At 40.6% G+C, this 22,047-nt stretch overlaps 1 protein-coding gene across 5 annotated transcripts in view; it reads right to left on the minus strand.

Moving 5' to 3' along the window:
* The window catches only part of PPARA (peroxisome proliferator activated receptor alpha), a 41,905-nt gene extending 20,488 nt beyond the window's left edge, over positions 1–21,417 (minus strand). Inside the window, exons 1-6 of one of the 5 annotated variants that reach the window (XM_041486024.1) lie at positions 21,282–21,417; positions 20,934–21,078; positions 18,509–18,631; positions 4,360–4,604; positions 2,343–2,503; positions 1,241–1,379 (exon numbers count right to left, since the gene is read on the minus strand). In XM_041486024.1, the coding sequence (XP_041341958.1) occupies positions 1,241–1,379; positions 2,343–2,503; positions 4,360–4,567 (508 nt within the window). In that variant the 5' untranslated portion in view covers positions 4,568–4,604; positions 18,509–18,631; positions 20,934–21,078; positions 21,282–21,417. Of the gene's footprint in view, positions 1–1,240; positions 1,380–2,342; positions 2,504–4,359; positions 4,605–18,508; positions 18,632–20,933 lie in introns of those variants that run through there. The other 4 variants (XM_041486026.1, XM_041486025.1, XM_041486023.1 and 1 more) reach the window with 4 other exon arrangements.
* Positions 21,418–22,047: the final 630 nt, after the last annotated feature.

The following is a 22,047-nucleotide window of genomic DNA, read 5'->3' on the forward strand; positions in this document are numbered from 1 at the left end:
TTCCCTTCAACTGCAGCACAGGTGGCCACAGTGTTTTTAGTAGGATGAAACAGCTTCACATGGATGTCAGTTCCTGCCAACCAGCATGGCTCCCTGCTCAGCTCCCAACCTGAGATGTCACCTTGTTGTCCAGCACACTTTTTGAGGATGGTTATCCCCAGTTTTGCAGAGACTACCAACCCACTCCCAATGCACCTCAATCAAGGCTCACTAAAGAGAGCCAGGCTTCTGCAGAACCAGAAAGTAAACTCTGGTTTCTTTCTTTCTTTCTGGTTCTTCTGCAGAACCAGAAGGTAAACTTTCACAATGCCTCCTGTTGGGACTCTAGACTACAATGCAGCTTTCCCAGTCACATTCCCATTCTGTTTATCCTGACTGCATAGTTTCCTTAGGAAATTTGTCTCCTAACCCACAGCTTTTCACTTATCCCATTGTTTTTACCTACTTTCACATTGTGCCTGCCCCCAAGTTCAGCCTGAACCAAGCAGGGAAATCTATTGTCATCTGGCCAGATGAGATGTGCTTTCTCATGGTTTGACCTCTCCCTCTTCACCAGTGCTGCTCAGCAAGCTGTGTCCTGCACAGAGAACTGCCTCGTGGGCTGAAATTGGTCTGTAAGCCACAAGCTTACCATCCTTATCTTAAATCACTAGCACAAACAACAACATAACTTTTAAACTGGATATCTAAATGCTCTGAATTTTAAACCATTCTGTTTAACAAACAACCTACCAGATTCCTGTTGCACAGTCAGCATAGACCTTTGCCCTCCCTCCCCACTTTCTGAATCATCTGCCCAAGAGCTGTTGCACTGTAACCTGAAAAATAATGAAGGCTGCTTTCCTAAAGATTTCTATCCTACATCACTCCCCCTCACAATGAAAGCAGTTGTTCTCCTCCTACTCTTCTACAAAATCCTCAATCAGAATTCTTCCAGTATTGAAATTTGTTTCAATGGGAGTACAGGTGCCAAAGTTCTGGGGTGAAGAAAGCAAATAAATGAGCATTCATATGGACAAAGTGAGATGTAGCAGGACTGTGTAAAGCTCATAACAGCACATTTGGCAGCTCTGTATCAACCACATGAACCCACCAGGGAAACTGGCATCCCCCACAGCGACCTATCCTGTAAAAAATCTGAGGTTCAATTCATGTGTGTGAGTAAAAATGCTATCCAAGTGCCTGCCTCCAGCAGCAGACTCTGGCTAGGAACAAACAAATTAAGGGCACTCTTACCTACCATTATGTGACATTCCAACTGAAAGGCACTTTTGAAAACGACAGTATTGGCACTTATTACGATTTTTTTTCTGAATTTTGCAGTTGCGATCACATTTATCATAGATGAGTTTTAAACGAATTGTTCTTCTAAAAAAGCCCTATAAAAAGTTTGAAAAAAACAATACATAATGTTAATGAATGTTGACTACTAAGCTTCAATCATACAGGCAATTTTTTTTTTTCTTTTACCATTTATTGTAGAACAGCCTCTAGCTCAGCTGCTCTTTCCAGGATGTCTCCAGTCTGCAATGCAAGGTTGCTCACACACTGCCCAACCACAGGGACAGCAAATCCAGAGCCATCTCAACATTCTGTGTCACATCACAGAGCAACATGTCATTTAGGCTGTGGGACACACCTGGCCAGGAACAGGTTCCCCCTCTCTAATAGATATTCTGCATTATTCCATAAGATTTACATTCAAATGATCATTACTGACATGATGCATGAAAGAAAGCTGTACACAAAGAGTGTTATGTCTCTCCTGTTACCTTCTAATATAGAAAAAAGATTGAAATCTAAAAATTTAGAGGAAAAAGAAAATAATCTTATAGTTCATGGGTCATATAATCTCAAGAATTATGCATTAATTATAAGAGTAATTTGTGCCAGAGACATGCCCTGGCCCCAAAACTGCAAGAGGTACAGGACTAAGGGATTCAGGCAGCATGTGGGGGAGGTGAGAAATTTGGGATTTGTTGCTGTTGTAACAGGAATGTGGCGTACTCCTCCTAGGCATCCTCCCAACACAAATAAAATGCTAGTGGAGCAAGAAGGCTTTGATTTTATTTTTTTTTATCACAGTTTAGTGTTTTGTTTTAGTATTTCCCTAACTACATGCAGAAAGGCAGTATTAAAATTATCACTGTGAATTGCTCCTGCTTGATGAAGGTCTGAGTTATGGTATCTGGATGACTTACTTCAGAAAAAAGACCACAGATAGAACTGTAATGGCTAGAGCTATAGCAATGAAACATTTATGCAGCAAATGTTTATCTTCATATTACCCCATAAGTAAAGTAACATGATTTATGTTCTTAAGAAGAAAATTATGACTGTACCTTACAACCTTCACAAGCATGTACTCCGTAATGGTAGCCTGAGGCTTTATCCCCACAAATTCTACATTCAATGTTTAGTGCTCCACTGGGTGATTCATCTATGCTACCTGGAGCCGTGGCAAAATTAATGGATGAAGGACTGGATGCTGGTGAAAGGGTGTCTAAAAAAAAAAAGGAACACTTCATAAATACTATACTATCAAGATTGATACAGTTTCTATACTAACAACCACACAAAAATTAGCTTAATCTAAAAAAAATCTTGGGTTAATAGTCATTAAGTGAACTAACAGTTTGATCATAACTCTTTGAAAAATAATTCATATTTCCAGTGCAAACACACACAAAATACAGGGTGTACCTTGCTAATTCTGATGTGACATGGGATGTCAAGAAGGAAAAGGCCTTACTGAAATGACTCTGGCAACAAGAACTTTTTGGGTGATAATGGACCCAATAAATACACACCACACTACTGCTCTTTGCAGAAAGGTTGTGAACAGCTCATCTTGGCTTTGCATCTTCCATCTCTTGAGCTGCAGGGATGAGCAGGGCATCTCTCGTTGCAGCACCACAAGAGACACATTCTTACCTCACAGAGATACACTTCAGATACATATAAGGACCCCTGACCTTTGAAAAGCTAATCATAATTTTAAATGAGAATCTAAACTCAGGGCTGAAAAGCATATGGATGAGTCCTGCACATCAGCAGAAAGGCTGAACAGATGTTAAAAGGAAGGTAACATAAATGCCTGCCTCTAAGACAGCCTGGCTCAGATATTTTGTGTTTTTCTTCTAATGGGCAAAGCATTTCTGAATTGTACAACGAAATAAAATTGCCAGACGTGCCACCAGCAGATGAACACATTACAAAACTAACACGTTCCAACCTTAATTATTTCAATTAATATTTCCACCTTGTTTGAGGAAAATATTTTCTGAGGCCAGAATTTCTTTTATCTTCCATCTTGCAACTTGCACCACAAGACTTCAGCAAATTAATGGGTGTGTTTTTTTAACAGACAGATTAAGAAACACTCATGAATGTAGGTCAGCAAGTATTATGTTGGAAAAAAAACTTGGCACGGAACTCAGAGTCTCCATTGCCAGTGCTGCCAAGCCCACAGGCATCAGAGTCATCAAGAACAGCCTAAACCCCAGGATTTTTTAAAAGCTATTTCATTTTACTTGCCTTATGGAATTTGAGCCTTGCAAGTTTACATTTTGCATGTTCTCTGGCCGCGAAACCAGAACATTTTGCAGTGAGCACTGAATACTCCATGAGAAGGTGACAGTAGAAGCCGATCTAAATTATTGTAGGCCTTGTACACACCTACACTCAAATAATTGTAAAGCCTCCTGCCTCTGAAGGACCACGTTATAAACAAGTACACAGATACATAAAGCACATCATAACTTTTCCTGTATAAAGCATCTCTCTCATGAGAAGATCTGCAACCAAAAGGGAACAAAATCATAGTTCTAGAAACATTCCTTCAGTCCATAGTGCCAGAAGGCAGCTCTCCCCATTCCCTTCAAACCCACACTGTTCATTTCAACTGCCTCAGTTCTATTATTCCAAGGTGAAATAGGGATCACAAACTGGGAATTGATCTAAAGGAAGAACCCCCCAAAATAAAACATAATGCAAACCAAGCAAAAGGTTAACAGTAAACTACTTCAAATGCCTCTCCTGCTAAAAGACTTGCAAACACACAGATTCAACAGGAAAACTTTATTGAGGACTCCAGTGTCCCACAGCACTGCAATGATTCCCATTCTGATCTCCCAAAGCCTCTGACTAAAGACTATGTAATTCCACATTACAGTCATTCTTCAGTAACATTTGTCTAATATATTAACTTTAGCCTCAAGTATTTTAAGACCATGCCATAATGAGCTTATATATTTCTAGTGTCACGTCATCATAAACAATAATTATTGCATTAAAGTAGTTATTAATTTCTACCATTCTATTTATAAAAGAAAGTTTTATGGTAAACCAAACTCTTACCTGTTATAACTGATCCATCAGATCCTGGACCATTTCCCAGTGACTGGAATTCTGTTAAACTTAAAGCTCCAGAACTATCATCACCTAGAGACTGGGACAGGTCTTGAATGTTCTCCATATCTTGCAGGAACTCTCCAGACAAAGGGCTGTCTATATCCTCCTCCTCCAAGGGAGTAAGGGGATAGAGCTGATTTTCAGTGTCCACCATTTTGATCAAGTAGAGCAGTCACTTAAACTTCTTTATACTGGTGAAAGAATAATAAAAAAAAATCAGATATTAAAAAAAAATTTTTGAACCAGTTGCAGCACACTGAATACAGGATTTCTAATCCAAAAGTGAAATATTATACAACATTCTATTGCTCTGGAAGCTTTATGCAACATGAATCATCAAGAGCACAGGGTGGGGAAAATTGCCCAAAAGGCTTCAAGATGAATGAAAGTTATGACACGGTCAATCTGTAGATGGTTGTTTTCTCTCCATTGCTGAGAAAAGTGTTTCTACAGAAGGAATTATGCACTTCCCACCAAAACTTATAACAAACATCAATATTCTACTGACTCTTCTTGAGCAGGAAAAATAAAGGTGATGCTGTCACTAAGTTGCCATCTCATTCTACAAATACCATTAGTACAGATCTATTTGCCCAATTTCTCTGAAACAGGATAGTTTTAACCAGAAAAGGAAAATAATTTCGATGTCACAGAGTGCAGCAAGCAGGAATATGTAGGATAGTAAGTATGGGAATTTATCCATGATTTCCAGTTACAGACAACAGGGACTTTACTGTACCCACTGTGCTGGTGGGTGAGAGCTGGACACACAGCAGGGATAAGCCCAGTAACACCTGCAACTAACTGTGCTGTTTGCTCTTAGTTATCTACTCACGTCCCTGACATAACCAGTACATACTCAGACCCAGAAAAGAGAAATCCCTTGTATGTAATTTGTGAAAATAAAGTTAAAATCCTATCTCTGTGATATATCTATTTGGTGGTGGGGGAAAAGTATAGAGAAACCTCCAGCAACCCAAAAGAGACTACCAAATTTGTCTCCCTAAGGAGCCATTAGCAAAAAGAAGAGAGGAATGGCAGAGCATATGATTGGCACTGCTCCTCCAGTGCGCTCTCCATGAAGCTCTCCTGGGCTAAACCAGTTGTTCCCAGCGCAGAAGGACTGTATTCCTCTGCAGACACTCAGCCCCAGGATAGCTGGGGAGGTTCCAGTAGGCACCGAGCTTCTTGCACCCACTGGTCCCTGCTGAATCACATATACATCTCTCCAAGTACCACTTCTTCATCAAGCACACATACTTTTAAAAGATTAAGTGAATATTAAAGTCTATCCTCAACCAAAATAGGCATTATCTGTCAGGAAAGCAAATCTCTCAAGAAAGGCTTGAGAGCTGACCTCTGAACACGGCAACAGCTGCCTGGTATCGCCCAAACCACACCATACCTTTCCACGTTTACAATAAATACATAAAATTCAGCAGCCTTTTTAGCTAAATTTCTGTAAAAACAACCCAACAGCTAGTGAAACATAAACGGAGTGCTTCTTGTTTTACCTATTAAATTACATACCCTTTTGTACTTTCAAACACTACAATTAAATTACAGCTGCTTAATCATTAGCACTCTTGTCAATGATTAACTGGTACTTAAGCAAGCATGGCAACAACATAATTTCTGAAGACTCATACTAATATTCACAATACTGACAATTTTTTTTTTATAAGCACAGAAAATCTATAAGTAATATTCCTAGTATTTAAGCAGTAAGCTGCCTTCTGGCTTCTCTTGTGTTCCGTGCATGTTTACACATGCATGTGCTTTCACTGCCATAATATTCGCATTGATCCTTGCTTGAATGAAAAAAAGCTCCTAAATTTAAAAGGGTAATGAGTATGAAGCTCATTTAATATTCACAGAGAGAATTTTGCTTTACAAAAAGCCCTGTACATGTTACAACAGCAGCTGTAGTAGATGCAGCATGATGATTCCACTCAAAGATCTGTGTCTTCTAAGTATTTACAAAAATTCTGTGCCACAAAGACATTGGCAGAGGATTTTTTCAGTTTCCCATACAATACTTTAGTCTCCATAACCCCTTTCTTATCCCCAAGTACCAACACACACAAACTGAAAAAAAGTGACTAGAACATAGAAGAATAAGGACACCATTTAATGTAATTATGGTTTTAAGGTCAAACAGGTTTTACTCTCTCACATCCTGTTATCTCTGAAATATGTCTATTTTCACAAGAATTCTTTTCCCACCACCTCACTGTGAATACCCACTGAGTAACTTACCTATAAACTTGAAATCAGTCCCAAAGAAATCAGTCAGATTATTAAAGAAAAACACCTCAACATGCAGCTATCAGTTACTCACTTCATTTTTGGCAAGGGATGGAGGGATACTAAACCTCCAGCCCTTCCCCATTTAATACTTGCCACACCAGGGACAATCTCTGTAAGGAAACAGGTCTCTGAGATGCAAAGGTCTCTGGGAAGCAGTAACAAAGTCTGATCTTACTGCATAAACAAATTGATCGTGTAAAGGGCTTGCTTGCAAATACCAGGGTTAAAGTTGAAACAGGCATTACCTCTAGGTCATTTTGAGAATCCTGGGGCTGAAAACAGCACACGTAAACTCGTGATTGCAATAGGTATTTTTAGAAAACTTCCCTGGATAGGAAGAGCCTTGAATATGTAAGCTGTAAAATATTTCCAAAATCCTGATTCAACACAAAAAAGAATGGAAAACAGGATTTGGTACCTACAGTGTGACACCCAGACTTCCACATGGCAAAGGATGCATATTTGCTAATTTATCATGTGACAATTGATTCCGTTTTCATAGTTTGTAACTTTACATACTTGTATTATTTTTTATTTTAAAAAGTATTAATAAGTCACAGAACATTTTCTATGCATGTGATGAAAAAATTTCATAAGCTACCCCTTCATCAAGACTGACAGTTGCACACCCCCTCTCCAAAAACTCACCCAGAAAAATGTCATCTTTCTTCCCTTTACTCAGCTGTACTCCAAGATACCATACACAACTTATAGGTATCCTTGCCTTTAAAAAAAATCAAAATTCACATACTCTAATTTTGAAAAATGACAGCAAAGTTGTAAAGTCAGGATCTTAAAAGTCACATAAGGAAAAATTCTATGCAACCTTGATTTGAATTCTTTCCCCAGCCCCATGGCAGGTGAGTGAGCAAGTGGGGCTTGGTTGCCTCCTGGGGTTAAGCCCAGACAAAATAACAAAAACAAAATGGATTTTTTTTTTTTTTTTTTTTTTTTTTTGGTTTATATTGCTCAGCCAAACTTAAGGAGAACTTAGTGAGCTAGGAAGCTGTGTTTCTTTGGACACAGGATTTTCTGTCCCACTGGACTTTAAATTACATTGGCTAGTGTATGTTACAGATCAGTGTCTCTGAACAGGACCATTCAACCCTCCTTTCCTCCTTTTCAATGTGACTGACTGTCCTGCTTTAAACAATTCAGCTGCTTTCTAGACTTTCAAGACTATATATCCACTATTTCCCCCAATGCTTTTTCACTTATATAACATATTTATTATACACTAAATAGTTTTAAAAGTTTGTTTTGCCAAGATTACTGTTTAAGAAGTAACTAATAACAGGGCAGCAACAAAATTATTCAGGAGATAATGAAACTATTTCTTTCAAATATCATACTCTTTCACTTTTACACAACAGATGCAGTCACTAATGGAGAAAAAACTACAAAGAGGAAATTAATTTTCAGCAAACAGAAATAAGAGAGGCAATTCATCTCACCTAACGTCAAACAGCTCACTTAACATGTTTGGGGTGAATGGAGCTCAATGGAATTTCCAGAGCCATGACTGATCTTCGAGGCCATGATTACACACTAAAAACATGGTACTTCTCAATCCAACCACCTCCCTGATACAGTTCACTGCAAAGCCTTACAAATATTAGTGCTGGCTCAATGGAGAGAGTAGAAATAAGCAGCTGGGAAGAGGGATACACGTGCTGCATGGCCAAAATATAACTGCATGTGCAGCCTGAATCTCCTCTGCAGAATCCAGTGACTGTGTGGATAGGCTGGGTCTGCAGACCAGGCACTTGCACTGCCTGAGGTGAAGAAGCCAATGCCTCTTTGGTCTCCTGTGGGAGGTGAAAACTGCTTTACACATCAGACAGCACCTCTATTAGATTAAGGGGTATTACCATCTTTTGGCAGGGCTATGGAACTGTCATGCAGGCTGCTATGTGCACATCCCATAGATACTCACCTTCCAGCAGTAAAATTGCCACTGAAATCCAGTAATGCCTGAAGATCCAGGCATTTACTCTGAGGTGACACAACATGCTCCAATAAATAAACAACAAAACTGAAATTAAAGTTCCAATGCTGGAAACTCAAGCTGAGAGTAGAATCTAGCTGAAAGAAAGACTTCAGCTGCTTGTAAAGAATAAAGCAACATCCTAGCACAAAACGGCTTTCTAAAGGAGAATTTTGAATTCAACAAGCCCCTCAAGATCCTGGTAACTAGGAACTCTGTTCAGAACACTTCATATTTACACTGACTTCACATTAGACAAGAAAATTTCACCATATTTCATCCACACCATGAGACCAGTCAGCCTGCATCAGACAGCTCAGCTGCAGACGTAAGGAAAGACCGCAGCTCGCGGGTATGGGCGCAGTGAGATCTGAAGCCTGTGTTTAAAGGAGCCCCTGCAATCCCCTTGGCAGCAGGAGCCAGATTTGGTTTCATCAGCAACAGGACAGGAAGGTTTTGCAACCTTTGCCTCCAGGCTCCAAAGACAAGACTTACAGGTCTATCACCTCAAGTTTACACCTATCTGCAATCATGCTTGCTTTCTTCCACATAAATGGATGTATCAAACATGGCATTAATCAAATTTGCATCAAGGCCCTTCTGATAAAAGGAAAATCCCATACTGCAAAGAGTGGAGATTGAGGTGTTGTTTGAACTGCCTTCAAGCTCAAAGAGGTTCAAGTCTGCATAGAATGCCAGCATGACTGAGATTTTTTTGGTTGTTTGGTTTGGTTTTTTTGTCTTCTAAATGTGAGTTTTCACATCCAAAAAGTAAATGCTTTGGAGATTTAAGTAACTGGGAATAGGAAGACTTGACTTTTCTGTCTAGTGAATGCTGAACTGAAACTGAAGTCAGAAATAGCTGTATGTCAAAGTAAAGCTTTCAAATCTCTTTTAAATCTGTGTCTGCTGAATCCTTTAAAAAGCTGTCTACTCAGGACTTCAGAATAAGTCAAGAGTAATATAAATTAACAAACCATATATTACTATACTCAGGGTTATTGAAAAACCTGTAATGTTTTCCTTCAATTTACTGTTTTCTTCAAGAAGTGTTTTTGGAGGGGTCTTTGTTGCTTTGGGGTTTTTGTTTGTTTGTGGGGCTTTGAGGATTTTTTTTGGTTGGTTGCTTTGCGTATTTTGAGTTCCTAGGTTTTTGTATTTTTTAACTACATTATAATTCAGTCTGAAATTTAGACAGTACCAAGCCCAAGCAGGCACTGCCAAAGACTCAAGTGAAAAATTTTGTGTTAAAAAAGTCTTGTCTTGCTTCAACTTTCATAGTCCAGGTATGTGGAAGACCTGAAAACTTCTCCATTCGTAATAGCACCTGTTTCCATTTTTATAATCAAACCATCAGCCTAATCTATAGAATCAAGATACTACTTGATGGTTAATATGGTTTCAAAAAAAATCAGCCTGTAAAGCAGTATGAGGGAAGATTATCCAGTTTATTACACTAGCTGTTAATGCACTTAAAGCAAATATTCATATTGCAGTTCATAATATCCAGTATTTTGAGGCACAACCACTGAAGAAAGTATATTTTATTAACAAGAGATTCAAAAGGACATTAAGAATTTATTTTCTGCAAGAAACTAAGCCATGGCATCATCTTAGTCACCTCTATGTTATAGTCTGTGCCACGTGCTGTCTCTTAGTTTCAGTACAGTTCCACCAATACTGCCCACAGCTCACCAGAACTTCTAATGAAAATCCCTCTCCACTGTTCCATTTACAGCTTTGCACTTGCAACACACTACCCCTTTTCCTTTACTCTCCCAAATGAATCCCCAGGTTTTGCTCTTTATCCAATCCATTTCAATGTCAGTTTCTCTTCAAGTCACTGCCACATTCCAGTCAAATTATTCCATGCTTGAGGAAGATTCAAAAGATTACATGTGCTAACCACAACAGTTTGTGCTTCAAAGTTCTACAGATTCTAAAGCCTGTGTGACAACACCTGGCAGGCCATGAAGCTGACAGAACACACTGACACACATGCTGGGTTGTGTGTGCTGAACACTGACATGTGGAGACCACAACTGCTGAGAAATGGAGATGTGGTGCATCATCTAAGAGGCTGCTCCTGCTGCATGTACATCAAAAGCTGGGGTTTGATTTATGATTGACATTTGAACCAAGGAGAGGTCACATTCAAACACCACATACATATATTTGCTATTTGATCCAAGAGCCAAGGTCACGTTCACACAAATTTGTCATCTGAGTATTTGCTTTATTTTTATTACCCCGTTGATCAACTTAAAGTTATTTTACTTTCTTCATGTGTCCCAAAAACTCCTTACCCATTTATTTGGTGTGTCCCAAAAACTCCTTGCCCATTTACTTGGAAGTTGCCAGGTTTTTCTAAGTTTTGCAATACTATATAAATATCTGATGAGCTAATTACATAAGCCAGGGTTTTGAATTGATTAACAATTAGGGACACCTTAATTTCAGAGATCAGAGCTCAGATTGAGGCTAAATCCGGTTGCATGGTATGGCTGGAATTAAGAGAATTAAGAAAAAGAAACAAAGCAAAAATCCCACAAAAACTGCATCTTATGAACTGCAGGCATAGATTAGACGTCCTAAGCCATTGTCAGGTGTTTTTTTTTTTTTTCTAAAATTAATAGGTAACAGTAAGTTTGAGTGGTGAAGTTGATTACAACATGTACAGCACTTACAAACAGCCCATGCATTTGCCCCAACATGCTGCTCACTGGGAACCAGATCCTTAGGACCAAATTGGAATGCTGCAATTGTTTCCTTATACATGTGATTACTGCATCTCAGATTATGAAAAGCGCGTGCTCAACAATTTTCTAACTATACCCTGATATTCCACAGAGACCTCATTTGTTGAAGGACACAGACATCAGAGGGCAACAGGCAAATAGAAATTGCATTTTAGAGTGGTGCCTAAATGATTATCTCCAATATAATCAATTCCTGAAGTAAATAAAATGTAAGCCCCTTGCTAAGTCTCCTGCAGAATACATTTTCACTACATATGGTAAAAATAAACTTCATAAGGTAACAAATTAAAGACATCTGTGCAACTGAAATTGTCAATTAAAATTATAATCTAATACACACAGATGCAGTGCAAAGCAAAATTTTTGGCATATTGATGGTGCTGCTACGTAAAACTCCCAATCAGAAGATTTACTTGCTCACATGCTTGATAAAAACACCCAAAACCAAATAAACCCACAAAGACATAACATACATGACTGTTTTGTCAAGAAAAACATCATGACTTTTGCAAGCATAACTGTCTAGTAACTCTACCTTGCAAAGGTGAAAATTCAGACATACTATATTTATGAAAAGAAAAAGCCAATTGCCACTGACTTAAAGTCAAAAAATCACTTGCATTCACTTTCTGAAACTGATGGTATTTCAACAATATCTAAGGTTGATGTGTAAGTACAGATAACTTCAAATGTGTTCTTAGAAAACAGGATATAGGAATTCCTTTTTTTTCTAACTGCAGACCTCTATGTGTGATAGCAAGTGGTATATATTCTTGAGAATAACATATTCTTTAGTATGTTATCATAATATATATATCATATATATATATTATAACATAACATATAGCAGTAACATACTCTTTAGAAATTAGAATCCATGCTGTGTTACAAATAAAAATACTTGTCTTTAGCTGAAATGTCATAAAAGAAGGATAAGAAATAATGACATAATCTTTTGTTTTCTGAGCATATTTAACCTTCTTGCAGTATTTCAACCTTGCTTATTCTTCAGTAGAAGAGCAAAGGATTGCTCCTATGACATAAATACTCCAGCTGCACGCAACCTCATTCAAGGCCACACATCATAATTGACAGATACTGATTAATTTTGAGTTTATTGACTGGCAAGGAAATTTTTGCAGCTGCATATGGTTTTGTGATTTTAAATAGCACAATAAAAGAGGCAGTACCCAGATTTGAGAACTACCATTCACACAGGTGTTTACTATTGCCCCCTGCCCACATGGCACCCCCAAAACATCACAAACACACTGTGGCCGCTTCAGCCTGAGCTCGCTTGTCCTCCTGTGCTGGCAGGAAACTGACAGGCCAAACAGAACACACAATTGCTGAATTCATATTGCATCACTTCCTCAGCAGGGTCAATAATGTGTTTTCCTTTCCTCTTCCCACCAACTTCCATGAAAATGACAGAACTTTAACGCCTTTGCAGCCATTACTGCTCTCTCTACTTTGAGAAGATTTGCAGGTTCAGAATTACTTGGCTGGGGTCACAGGACAGCAGACCTGACCCCAGGTATATACTGCATATACCTGACAGGTAACTAGACCAGAAAATGTGAGAAAACAATCCTGAAAATTGCTCTCAGTTTTGGAGCAAAACTCTCTTCCAAGACTGATCTGGACATTTGCCTGCACTACCCCCTAATTCTTGCAGACATCTTAATGGCAACATTCTTCCTGAATAAAGAGCTATTGTTTTGGAACAAAACCGTCAATCTAAAAGGAGAAGGAAAAAAGAAAAAGATAAATTAAAATTACTTAATGCAAAATTTGAAAGTCGTGTTTAGCATATTGATTTAAGACTGTGAAAAGTTACATTTGAGTCTTACCTGCCATTTAATGATTAGGCCTTGCAACCTCCCATTTTTAGTGGGACTAAATTTTGACTGGATTTTGACTTAGACAGATACAACTTCTCCATCTGACAAACTCCCAAATTTTGCCACACTGATTTCATTACACATGTCCTGCTCAGAAAAGTAGAAATAAAAAAAGCCCACAACTTTGTACCTTTTCCTACAAAAGCTCTCCTACTTAAGACCAGTATTCCTTTAAAAGAGACATGAAGTCTCTTAGTTTTCTCTTTCCATTTATAGTTTAAACTTCTACCTTGGGCTCCTTATTGTTTTGGCTCAGGACAAAAGACCAGTTGCTTTAGTATCTGATACTGCAATTTTTGCTTCCAAGATCAATAACAACAAAAAATATGTTTCTTCCTCAAGAATACCTCTTTTCAGTCACCAGCTCACTCCCTATCCCAAATCTCAGGTTACAGTCCTTTTCAATATTCTTAATATTCTTTCAGCTCTTATCCATCTCCTCTATCACCCATATCAACCCAGCCCCAAATCACCTCCTTCACCCCCTTGGTCCTCCAGTCTCCTATCTCAGTTCCTCCAGCATGTGCACAGCTGCACCCGCCTCACCATCTGCAACTCCTCGCATGATTCATCACCAAACATAACAGACCAGGATTATTCACTGTTTGAAAAGCTACAGTGGAATTTACATCTGTTTCTGGAAGACATTCAAGAAGCCTGAATTCGCCTTCTTAGCAGAGAACACCACCACTGTGTATTTTCAGTGGTTTTATTTCACTGATAAACTTTATTCCCTTGTGCAGGCATAACAACATGACTTATTTGATAAATTAAATTCAGCTAAACAGAGAGATTTATATCCTTTAAAAAATAATGACCTTCAGGCAAAATATTACAGATTTAGGCCTCTTCTGCTTGCAAGTGTATTTTTGAAAATTGAGTAATTCCAATGGGCCAGTTTTTATACTCTTCTACCTGCACATAAAAATCCAATGTCTTCTGTAACTAGCACCTGAAGTTGTGCAGTTTAGTTCTTCTTTATTGTGCCACAATTTTACTCATTCATTAGAAATGTTTTTACAGGCTCTTGTTGCTCAGCTATTACGTTTAAGTAAATAAACAAATGAAACCTGCTAAAAATAAACTAACTTCAATTTAATGTCATGCCACAACTCAGAGTGGAATGCGAAACAAAATTCTTTCACTTTTTATTGCTGGGTTTTTTTGTTGGTGTTGGTTTGGTTTTCCGTTTTTATCTTTTTTCTGTTAAGAAAAAGGCCTTCAGTTTTATTCTGACAATTCAGACATCCCTACCTTTAAAAGTTTTTCTCTGTGATAGATGTATCACACAAAAACAAAGTTTACACTGAGTTAGTGTTACTGACAGGAGCCTTGGCAACAGGCATGAATGCAATTAATCTACATTTTTTGGCAAATGGACATCAAGTACTTGTACTTGCAAGCTCCTGACGTGTCAGATAGAGGATATACTTGGGACACATGACTTCACAGCTCTAAATCAGGTCACTCACTACAGTATACAGATCACAAGCCTCACACTCCTGTGTGATCAAAAGTGACAAACTATAACCAATTATTTTCCTGCCATGTTTTCCCTGCTCATCCTCTATGACGTGAAGGGTATCTTGTGCCCAGTTTAACAGCAATACCAGCACTGCTGCACACCTGCCACCCCACTCCTTTTAACCAAGAAAGTTTCTGAACTGCAGAAAGGTGGAGGAAGAATATGAGTCCAGTGAAACAACCAGGAAAAGATAACCTCTTTAAAAAGCCACATATGTACTTTCATATTCCAGTTTTACTTCACTTTGTAAGGCATTTCAGCTGCCTTCAATCAGACATTGAAAGAGCAGTTATGGGGACACAGCACAGTCCCTCTCTGAAGCACAGCTGAGTTACTGGTTGCGAAATAACGTTACCTTAAGGGTATCTAGAGGAGTCAGCTTAAGTAACATGCACCAAAAGGATGCCAGTAGCTCCCTGGCACTGCCGGCCCCGCACCTTCCCTCTCCGTCTGTCCTTCCAGCCACGCTGCTCCTCGGTGCCTGCGCTGGCTCTGGCGCTGCCGGATCCCGCTGGCCACCTCTGGCACCGTGACTGACCCGGGCCAGAGCTGCCCCGGAGTCTCCCCGACACAGCTCTGGCCCGGGGCAGCCTGACAGGCTCCCAGGAGAGCGTCCAGCCCAGGGCACTGCAGGCTGCTCTGCCTCCCTGCGATCCCGACACTCCGAGCCAGCTCCCGGGAACAGGCCCTGGCCAGTTTTACTCCCCATCGCAGACACAGCCTCGGTGAAACAATTCCATTCACTGAATCGGTAACACAGGAAAACCACAGACAGCTACAGAGAGATGGACAGACCCACTGAGGGCAGCAAACAGGATGGATAGAGGAGTATGGATGGGAGAGGGAAAGAAGGAACCCAGATCAGACCCAGCCCTGATGTGTAGCCACACTTCTTGCTGTAGCCTGTCTATGCAGGGCTGTCGGGCACCACTGACAGAGGACATCCCTTTCTTTTTTGCATTTATGTGTTCAGTCATACACACACACTCCCCCTTGCCATGTAAAAGAGAAATAAAAGGAATGATAGCTGCAAACGGAACAATTCTATGTTCATAGAGGATAATCACTATTACATTTCCAAGGGATTTATTACAGGATTTATAATCTTGAGAAAATGCAATTCCTTGTAAATTTGGTTAGAATGACAGCAGCTCACTATGCTGAAAATCAGATGCCCAGAACATACATTTATGCTGAAAATTTGACAGCTGTTTGAAAATACTGGCCTGTTTATGCACAGTTTCATCTGTACATCTCCAGCACAGAACAACAGGTACAACTGCTGCTTTGTTCCGAGGCAGTAACCCTGTGCTGCTTGTCTCTTACTTATCCAGGCACTAAAGCTTGTCTCTTACTTACATGGGTACCAAAGCTGCTGCCTGATTTGATCACACTGGCCTGCTTAACTGCACACAGCATGTCCTTTACCTTGAGGTGGGCAAGAATGTAAAACTTCACTTGTTTTATATACACACATATATACAGCTATTTTGTAATCTTCCACTGAAAACTGTCAACGAGGCAACAGCACTCACCATGACCCGTGGGCTGCAATTAATTGTATTTTAACATCAGAGAGTAGGAATTAATTGACAGCTGTACTGGAGGATTCCTCTGCTCTGTTGGACAGAATGCCACCAGGCACTAATAAACAAGAGCTCCAAAGCAGTCTCCTGACACAACACCCACCTTCTCCCTCCTCCTCCCCTGCAGATCCAATTGGTTCCACATTATATTCTTCAGCCTTACTACTCCAGGGAACATTTTCCATATGTGTTGAATAAAGATGCCAGAGAGTTTGGTTTGGCTTTGTTTGGTTTTTGTTTAATGGGAGCCTGCCCCATGACTCCAGTGTCAGGTACTTTGTACCATTCTTCCTGAAGCAGTAACACTGACAGCAGGTTAGCAATCATCAGTAAGTCAAGTCTTCACTTTCAAGTAAGGTTTTGCAAATAAGACATGAGCTGTTCTTACCTCCTGAACATTCATGTTCAGTGGTTTGTTCTGTGATTTGTTATATCAATAATTTCCTGTAAATAATTTTTAAAACAAAACAGGCGTGTGGCACTTATTTGCGTAACAAAACAAAACAAAGAATAGCAATACCAGCCTATATTCAGGTAATAGAACTTAGCAAAACAGTGCTGGATGCATGGATATACAACAAAATATACATGGATATACAACAAAACAGTAAGACCTGCCTCCAAATCTTAATCACAGGCTGTAGAATAGTATCAAATGATCCACTTTTATGATTTTTTGTTGTTGTTAAATGTAAATAATATTAAGTCACTGCAGTCTTATTTTTCCATTTATAATACATCAAACTCTAAACCATTCACCACGAGAACTTCTCTCAGCTCCAGGATGTTACACACCCAAAAATGGGTAAGGATTTGTTCAACCAAACACCCCAAACAGCAGCTCTGGTTTCCTTCTGTGTACTTCTCAACAAAATGAAAACAAACTAATGAGATACAAAAATATGAAATATGAAAATATTGGACTAACTTTCTTTCACATGTATTTCATCTGCCTGGAAACAGGCCAAAGAGCTGTACTACCTCAGTACAACTTCAGCTCACTGCTCTAAGTTCCTCAAGGCAGACACATTTTGGAACAAGTTTCTTTTACTATTTGGAAAGATTTAGTGAATAATTTCTCAGTTTATGCATATTTTAAAAACCATGACAGTGTACTATCACTGTATCTATTTTTAGAAAGGGATAGGTAATCTGCCAAATGCTTGCCAACCTCTCCCACTCTTAGTGTTCCACAGGCACGAGCCAACTTGAACTTAAAACAATAAATTTAGATAAATACAGCACCACAGAACAAACTATGCCTCTTTGGTAGTTTACATCTTTCCAAAGTATAAAATATTTTAACACCATACACACATTTTAAGACTTAGCAAAGATGCACACAAAGCAGTCACGTAACAACTCAAGCCTCAGTCAGGATTAGAGTGCCAATGAGTTGTGGTTTATAATTTATAGTAATCTGTGCATGAGAAGTCCTTCACTGGACACAGAAATTACACTTCTTAGATATTTAAAGACACATGCAATGCACTTATAAATAAATATTGTTTCATAAGCAGAAACTATGAGAAGTGGTATGAGGAAGTGGAGTCAGATTTGGCAACATCTCAATGCCACATGCAATCTGGTCACACAACAGTCTCCTCATATTACTTGAGTATCTTTAAAACATGTCAAATATCACACTCCTGGAAAGATTTTAGTTTTGAGGGTTGTGATGATTAAGAGCCTAACCTTACCAGGCTTTCTACTTCAGTGAAAAATTCAGCCTTCTACTTCATAAAACGTCATTCAATATTTAATTTAAAAGACCTGGTCCTTTGAAATGCTGTGCACTCTACTTCTAAAATATTAAGAATTCAGAATTCTACTGACTAGCACCTAAGACAGCAGTAGATAACAAACTATAAGGAAGTTTTACTTTGTTCTCCTGATTGTGCTACTATTTTCTGTTTATCAATTATTTTTTTGCTATTACACGCTCAGATTTCTTTCCTTGTCATTTGACTATACATTAATCACTCTTCACAGAGATTCTATGCCCAGTCCATGTAGGTACTTACCCCTTCAAGCAGCATCTTGCAAGGCTGAAACAGAAGTAGTTTTCCAGAATCTCTTCCCCTTCCATTTCATGTGCAGATTGGTGATAACAAGCAGTTCTTCATCAATAAAAAGCTGCTGACATTCTAAAAAAAAAAAAAAAAAAAAAAAAAAAAAAATCAATCAAATTTCCCAAATTTCCCAGGGCTTATAATACTTATTTTACATAGCTATGATGTAATATAACTTAAGAAAAATATTTCTTTATGCTTCTTCTGAAAAAATAAAAAGCTTTCATTTCACTTGGGCTAAGATAATTTTTTAAATGACTGAATTTTTTACTATGTCTCTAGTTTTACAGCAGGACCACACTGACATCTAGCTAACTAGGAAATATAACTGGTATATCCCAATATAATTTGGATCTTTTTCCTTCATACTGAAAGAATTCAAAACCATTCAACTGAGAACACTGTAGTGACAGCCCTGTGCTATTTCAATTATCTGTTATAGCGTAAAATAATTTACTCCTAAAGAGCATTCTCACAAAGTCTTTCTGTGGACACTTTTAGAATAGTTATAGTTTCCGAGGTGCACACACAGCCCCATGAGATGTCTTTGCAACTGACCTTTATTTTGAGGATTTAAATCTCAAAAGTAGAGATTTTGGTTTTATATACTTTATAAGGCCTACATATATTAAAAAAGCATACATAGCTAAAAAATATCAAACAAATTAGAGATGCAGAGAGATTTTGAAAAAGTGGATTAAAAAAAGTTTAAATTCCAGAATTATTAAGAAAATATGGTTGTACATTTAATAAATATGAATTCAACTTCATTTATTTTCCAAGATAAGTATGGTGTTCTCTGCTTTTCTCCCTTGCAAAAATATGACATGTGCAATAGAAGCAGAAGTCAGAACCCAAATCTCATCAGGAAACTATGGAAAAGTAAGGACACGAATAGAGATGTTTTCAATTTTGAAGTACAAGCTGCTTCTGAAAAAATGAGAAAAGTTATGTTTCCTTGCCCACTTTGGGACAACAGTGAGCATTATAATCCATTTTTTAGAACAAGATTAGTATCTTAGGCCATATATCCTACTCTCCTGTAGGACATTGTTGTCCCTTATATTTTTATAACACTCTGCACATGAAATATTAAAAGCATAACAACACAAAATCACAACTGAAGTGTAACCCTCTCTCCATGGTTTAAAATTCATTACACCCTTTATGAAGACTACAGTATTAACAGAAAATGAGGACACTAAAGCAGTACTGAAAAGCAAGTGACAAACCCACAAGGTGTTTCCAATAGGTAGCCAAAACTCCCCATGCACCTGACTGTAGAGGATGACAGTCAATATAAGGCACCAACAGCTTCATAAGAATGTTTTTTTGGACCATGCTAAGAGTTCCTTCCAAACATGGGAAAAGACAGCAAGCATGATGTCTGGGAGTTCTGATAAGGTCTGCATACTCTCATCCTTCCAACACACTACATTGTATTACTTGAAATTCCCAAAGTTGCCACTCAAAGTCACTACGAGTTGATGGCTGCTCAGTAGCTCAAGCCAGCCAACAAAAGTTTTGATACTGGTTTAGGTTTAGCAGACGTGTGACCACATCACATGAACCACAAGTGCCTCAGTTCCAGCACGAGACCAGGTAGCAGCCTCAATGCTAAGTCAATGATTCAGGATTTACAAAGGAAATCGTTTTTACAGCTGATCCATTTTGCTGCCTGCAAAGCAAATTTTAATAGGTGAGCAGTGCCAGTTGCCAATGAGAAAGTCTGTGCATGTTCTGTAATACAAGGAGTTTGACCACGATTTTCCTTCACAACAAAACTTATGCAACACCTTTATTAGTGCTACTAAGTACTACTAAGACACCCAATGCCAAAAGTGCCAAACATTATCATTCCAGATAATCCTGTGTGACGAATCCTGTGCTCATACTACTTCCATCAGAGAGCTCAGGACAGCTTCCCGTGTTATTGAGTGAGACTGGGCCAATCTTAATATGAATACAAGGCAACACCTTTTCGCACTCCTTTCCTTTGTTACTTCTGGAATGCTTTTGGAAAACCAAGTATCCAGCCCCACGGGGACAACCAAGAAGGCGGCAAACCACAAAAGCAAGCCCCGGAGGCGTTCCCGGTGACCTGCTCCTCGCTCTCGGGACAGAGGACCCTCCTCTGACCAGCCGCCCGGGAACAGCACAACCCGCCCGACTGAGCCAAGCCAACAGCGGCAGCCTCCAAGCACGCTCTTTCTGCCCGGTGCCCGAGTTCATTCCAGGTTAAGGGCAATCCAGATGTTCCATTTAGGACACATGACAGCTGCCAACCAGCCCCTCGTGTGACAGCCCCCGGCTTCACCCCCTTCTCTCTTCCCACCTCAGCGCCCTGAAATCCCGCTCCCCCGGGGCTTCTCTTTACCTGCGCCGGGCCGGCTCTGCCCGTCCCGCAGCCCCTCGGCCCCGTTCCCGCAGCCGTTGGCGGGCGCCGCTCCGAGCGAGCAGCGGGAGCCGCTACAGCATCTCCCCGGGCCGGCTTCCTCCTCCTGCCGCCGCTCCGCCGAGGGCTTCACACCGCGGGGCCGGAGAGATAAGTAATAGCGAATAGCAAGGGAGGGGAGGAGAAGAAAGGACAGGTCATTAGCAAAGCCGCCGCCGCGTTAGCGAGCCGGGGGCGTCACCCAACCCCGGGCGGGCGCTCCCGCCTCCTGCCGGCGCCCCGGCCGGGACACGGTCACCGCGTGGGCAGAGGCCGCCCCTGAGGCAGTACCGTGCATCGCTGCCACGGGCTGCGCAGGGCAGGGCCGGGCCGAGCCGCGTCCCCGGCTGCCGGCGGGGAAGGAACGGGAGCGGGGAAGGAGCGGGGAGGGAACGGGAGCGGGAGCGGGGCGGGAGCGGCCGGTGACAGGTCCCGGAAGTGAGGTCGGCACACACCTCCCGCCGCGGCCGCGCGCCATTGGCGGGGCGGGGGCGGCCCCGCTCCCCTCACACCCCTCACTGCCCTCACACCCCCCGCACTCCTCATTTCCTTCGCACTCTTCGTTGCCTTCACTCCGTCCACTGCCCTCACACCCCTCACTGCCTTCGCACTCTTCATTGCTTTCATTCTGTTCATTGCCCTCATGCCCCTCACACCCCTCACACTCCCCACACTCCTCATTTCCTTCGCACTCTTCACTGCCTTCACTCCGTTCACTGCCCTCACATTCCTCATTGCCCTCAAACTCCTCATTGCCTTCACTCCCTTCACACGCTTCAGAATTCTCACTCCCTTCACAACCCCCCGGCCTCGGTTCCCTCCGTGCACCCGCATTTTTACCGGGACACGGGGCTGAGGGTTCGAGCCTGAGACCCCGGGACGTTCGGTCAGGGGCGCATAAAGCCCGCCGGCAGGAGGGGCGGCCCGGCTGCCGCGGGCACGGTGAGCGCCGCCTGCCTGAGGGCCGGCGAGGAGGGGCCGTGACTGTGCCCATCCATCGCTCTACGAAACTTCTCGAAATCATATAAATGCGCGTTTGCCTTCACGTTTGCATTCC

Source organism: Pyrgilauda ruficollis, unplaced genomic scaffold, assembly GCF_017590135.1.
Source record: "Pyrgilauda ruficollis isolate IOZ18807 unplaced genomic scaffold, ASM1759013v1 scaffold73, whole genome shotgun sequence".
Taxonomy (NCBI): Eukaryota; Metazoa; Chordata; class Aves; order Passeriformes; family Passeridae; genus Pyrgilauda; species Pyrgilauda ruficollis.